The sequence below is a fragment of the Lycium barbarum genome, chromosome 9 (assembly GCF_019175385.1).
Source record: "Lycium barbarum isolate Lr01 chromosome 9, ASM1917538v2, whole genome shotgun sequence".
Lineage (NCBI taxonomy): Eukaryota > Viridiplantae > Streptophyta > Magnoliopsida > Solanales > Solanaceae > Lycium > Lycium barbarum.
In genome coordinates this window covers 33,120,545-33,125,613 of record NC_083345.1, presented here as the reverse complement: position 1 = coordinate 33,125,613, position 5,069 = coordinate 33,120,545, and the positions used below count along the sequence as shown (strand labels likewise).

General features: G+C 32.9%; 1 protein-coding gene across 1 annotated transcript; it reads left to right on the top strand.

The window, feature by feature from the left end:
• The first annotated feature begins 390 nt into the window (after positions 1-390).
• Positions 391-4,139, top strand: LOC132611155 (uncharacterized protein At1g28695-like). Its single transcript, XM_060325560.1, has 3 exons — positions 391-720; positions 885-1,262; positions 3,388-4,139. Exons 1-3 carry the CDS (start codon positions 448-450, stop codon positions 3,886-3,888), a joined length of 1,152 nt encoding a protein of 383 aa, XP_060181543.1. The 5' UTR covers positions 391-447; the 3' UTR covers positions 3,889-4,139.
• Positions 4,140-5,069: the final 930 nt, after the last annotated feature.

Genomic DNA, 5,069 nt, shown 5'->3' with positions numbered 1-5,069 from the left:
GCAGTGGACTTGAATCTCCTTAAAGAGAGCGAGATTTCCGCGATAATTTGTTTTCATATATTTTTTTATTGTAATTGTATTTTAAAAACAGTGATGAATCCACCACCAATTTCAAAGTGTTAATCCACATTCACATTGTATCAAAAAAGAGCAAGTATTTCTGCCAATTATTAAGGTACTTGTTGCATGATAGTTGAATCTGAAACGATTAATTCTTCGTAAAGATTATTTTATTATCTATCAAATCTTGGCTAGTGCAAATATGGACAACTGTTTATTTCACCTTAACTTTTTGCCATTATTCCATATAAAACTCCCCGGACCCCACCCACCTGGCCTTGCGCAAAATAAAAATAAAAGAGTCAAAACATTGGTGGACACTTGGACTATTATAGGCGCCTAATACATCAAGCATAGTTGATATTATTCTTGCAATATAAAGAACACATGATGTTCACTAACTTGGCAATGGGAAAACTCCATCAAAATTCCACTTTCAGAAGTCTTTTTTCAAGATCAGTTCTTCGGCCCTGCAAATCAATCATCCCCCCTAGTACAGCCATGGATTACCCCAAAAATCGAGTCATAATTGACCATCGTCACCATATTATGTACATGATTTTGTTGTTTGGTTTACTTCTTATCTCCGTTATCTTGACTTCTCCAAACAACACCCCTTTTTTCCCTTTGCAACTCTCACTCTTTAGCCCCTCAAAACAGGTGAAAAAACAAAAGGATTCTCTCCACCTAAGTTTTTTCTTTTTTTTCTATGCTCTGATGTAGTTAGCGCATTTTTCCGTGTACATAGGAAAAATATTTAAATGAATCCATTTAATAACACTTATTTTGAATCTACTGACTCTAAATTTTGTATTCGCCTGCAGTTACATGAGACAGTATATAAAGATGATCTTGAACGAGCATTGGCCGGAGCGTCAACAGAGAACAAGACGGTAATAATAACTGTTGTAAATAAAGCATACGTCGAGGGAGATAAGCCAATGTTAGATCTATTCTTGGATGGTTTTTGGCATGGAGAAGGCACTAGGGAATTAGTGAATCACTTGTTGATTGTTACCATGGATGAAACCTCTTATGAACGGTGTAAATTCCTACAACTTCATTGTTACAAGCTCGAAACGGACGGTGTGGATTTTGGTGGAGAAAAGTTGTTTATGTCTGAAGATTTTATCAAAATGATGTGGAGAAGAACCTTGTTCTTGGGTGATGTTCTTAAGCGAGGTTACAACTTCGTCTTCACGGTATGTTTATGTCTTACAAATTTGTTCTAGAAATTTTTTCTACCGAGAATATAATAATAATAATAATTAAAGTTACGTTGAATATGGCTTAAGTTTTTAAACGAAATAGTCACACTTAAATATATCCTAATTTGGATGAATATTTGACGTAGGATTTCGAGGAAACGAACTGAGAAATGGAAAAATTAATTAAAAGTTTATCTTAGTCTCGGGAGAATTGAAAGAAAGTGATCTAAGCTAGTCAAATATGTTTACCGTTAAATACTAAAGCCTGTGCTTTTTCACGTCAATCGAGCCGTAATTTCTGGTAATCCTTTCTTACAAACTGCAATATCGATAAATTTGTAGTGTAATTAACCAAGTATAAGGGTTTGTTCAAACTTTATGGTAGTTACTTTCCTAGCTCTTACATACTCTTGTTTTAACTTAACCATTATCAATAAAACTCCTGTTTGTTTTCAAAATTTTCATCAAGAACCTGTTAAGGGGATCCGTTTTTCATTGCGAAAGGAAAATAATTTATTGATAAACTAATAAACTTTTGAATTATCTTTACAATTCTCCACTACCTTTGATGCAAGAAAATAGGTAGAAGCACTTAGCTTCTATTAGTGTCAAGTGTCAAACCTACTTTAACAAGAGCAGGAATGTAATAACTTAGTTGGTTGGCTGTCTGATCTTTTATTTTATTGGTGAGAATTCGAATTCTCAAGTTGTAATCTCTTTTCTCATTTTTCCTTCCTTAACCCCCTCCCCCACCCCATCCCACCCCACCCTCCCTTTCCTATATAATTTAACAAGAAATCCGGAAATCTATTCCTATATAATTTTCATTATAAATTTCTAATTAGACATGAATTAAATAGACAAGCAATGTTTTAAATCCTAAATATTTTTGTTTACTGCAACTTTGCATTATTCTTCAACAAATTAAGGTATAAGAACTGGAAAATGTTTAAAATGGTCGCTTTTATACAGAAGTCACATCTTTTTTTGTTTTCATCCCATTCTTTCTTTTTCTCATGGAAAAACGCTAAACGCGTGGCAAAAGTTGAACTAGCGTGTTAGGTGGAAAAAATCATTTTTTAGGAAGAACATTAAGCTACTTTACTTTAATTCCAGACAACTTTCTGGTCAGATTCTAATTAAACGATGACATCCTATAATTATGTGCACATGTACCTGTGTTCAACATTAACACTAACGAGGAACTTGCATATGGGCAAAGACAACTCGAATATCTTCAATTAATGGTCAACGCGTTTGTGATAATTAAGTTCAATATTTGACTTGCTTATGCCTTAATGGCTACATACGTTTTCAAGCCTCATGTGCATCTTGCTTCTACTTTTATCGGTCTGACACAAGAGATCCACATCTGTCACAAGCAAGTCAAAAGTTCATATCAATTCCTATCGTCACGGCGTGAAATATAGTCGAGTAGATGTGCTTTTACTTCTAAATTCTTCTTGTTGGTACGACTAGAACCACAAACCATGAGACGTGTGTCACTTTAATTTTATTGGACTTAAATTAAAGTTTAAATTATACTCCCTCTGTTTCAATGCATGTGAATCTATTTTCTTATTAATTCGTGCTAAAAAGAATGACCACTTTTTATATTTGGAAACACTTTATCTTTATGCAATGATTTATAGCCACACAAAATATACGTGACTCATTTAGGACTATAAGTTTAAAAGTTTTCTCTTTTTTCTTAAACTCCGTGTTCAATCAAATGGGTTTACATAAATTGAAATGAAGGGAGTATTAATCTTCAGTATACTGATATCTTCTTAAAATGTGAGTTTTATAATCTTGTAAATAAGATACGTTATCAACTACAATTGGTAATGTAAATTGATTGTGTAAAAATTCTTTGAACTCACAGTGTATAGTATAATTTAAACTCTTTAAATTAATACACTAACAATTGTACATGTTTTTTTGTATTATATATATTATATTTTAACTTGTTGCAATAGTAATCTGCCTCATTTTTTAAGTTACTAATTTTCACTTTATTATATATATAGACCGTTAAACTACCTTTTAGGTGATTTGACGGTACAAAAGTTTAGTAGACATAGAAATTAAACCTCTTGTTTATTTATTCACTCAACAGGACACTGATGTGCTATGGCTTAGAAATCCATTTCCTAACTTGTACTCAAATCAAAGCATAGACCTTCAAATCAGTACAGACAAGTTCAATGGAAGCCAGTGGTCTGAAGAAAACCCAATAAACACAGGCTTCTACATGATCAAATCAAACATCAAAACCATTGCCTTGTTGGATGCTTGGTATGCTGGAAAACACAACGCCACGGGGTGGAAAGAACAAGATGTTTTGATCAAGTTAATGAAAGATGGAATGTTCAAACAATTGGGACTTACTGTTAGGTTCTTGGACACCCTTTATTTCAGTGGCTTTTGTCACGATAGTCAAGATGTTAACGTTGTTGCGACAGTACACGCTAATTGTTGTCGTAGTATAAGTGCCAAGTTGGCTGATCTAACGGCTATACTTCATGATTGGAGAAGATTTAAGAATGCGCCTGCGAATCAGACATCGACATCTGGATGGACTCAGCATGTGAATTGCTGGGATTCTTGGAAAATTTGATGGAATATTTAGGCCTGACTAATTTAGAGTCAATTATGATACAATTACAATCTTTCTAGTAAAGTAATACTATACGGAATCAATCTTTTGTAGTTTTCTTAATAGTTGCAAAAATAGACGAGGCAAATGTTGAATTTTCTAAAAGACTGGCGAGATATTTACACCTTATGTCAATACAGGTGTAGTTACATTATCATTTAACCCATACATTCTTTTCGTACTTGATATAGCAACTGTTTACCTTTCTTACCCTGATTAGCACCTTCTTTCTTTGCTCATCTACTACTTTCCATATCCACCCCTCTATATCTTGATCTCTCTCTTCTTCACTGCACATAGCGTGACATACAATTTTTTTTTTTTCATTTTGCTTATTCTCCAATATAAAAAACATACACAGGCACCCACACACACCATTTTTATCATTACAGGACCTATAAAATTTTGAGTTCTATTGATTAGTAGTTGACAAACCCGATATACCGTTGTGTTTGGAGCTCAAATAGTTATTTGAGTACTGATTTTATAGGATTTGGGTGGTGAAAAGTAGATTAGAAAGGTAGCACACTATTTCTGAACAAGCTTAAAGAATTGAGTTTGAATTTCAAATATGATCTTTATGAGAATTTTGGAGTAGGTGTTCATTCTTTATACTTGTTGGAAATAGTCTAAGGAGATTGTGCACAAAATTTGAAGTCATTTGATTGAGATTTGGACTAGTTATGAATAAGAATTGCTACTAGAAGTCGTAGAATAAGTTTGTCATTGTAGCTAGCAACATTTCATTTTTATACACTTTTGTATAAGATTGATACACGTTTATACAAGGTATACATTGCTTATATAGGCATATAAATATTGTATAAGAATGTATAAACACTGTTGAAAAAGAAAACATTGGTTATGTAGGTGTAACCTAAAAATGTGGCTACATGGACGCAAAATGTTGTATTGGACGAGTTCTTTATATTTTACACCCTAATCTATGTTACCATTTAGTGATTTGCACCCTATCGTTTTAATTTTTGTTATCTATCCTTAACTTATTTGATTCGTATATTAATTATAAAAATTAAGTGCAAAATGTAAAGAACTAGTGTTGGACTGTATGTTTGTACAAATTTCCCTAACAACAAATAGCCAAGTTGAGAAGTAACTAAAACTATCAATAATATAGGGAT

Bases quoted from the DNA above. Each gene is read 5' to 3' on its own strand.
- LOC132611155 (XM_060325560.1), top strand. From the start codon at position 448: ATGATGTTCACTAACTTGGCAATGGGAAAACTCCATCAAAATTCCACT. The intron at 721-884 runs GTGAAAAAACAA...ATTCGCCTGCAG, and splicing joins TCTTTAGCCCCTCAAAACAG to TTACATGAGACAGTATATAA. The intron at 1,263-3,387 runs GTATGTTTATGT...TTCACTCAACAG, and splicing joins GTTACAACTTCGTCTTCACG to GACACTGATGTGCTATGGCT.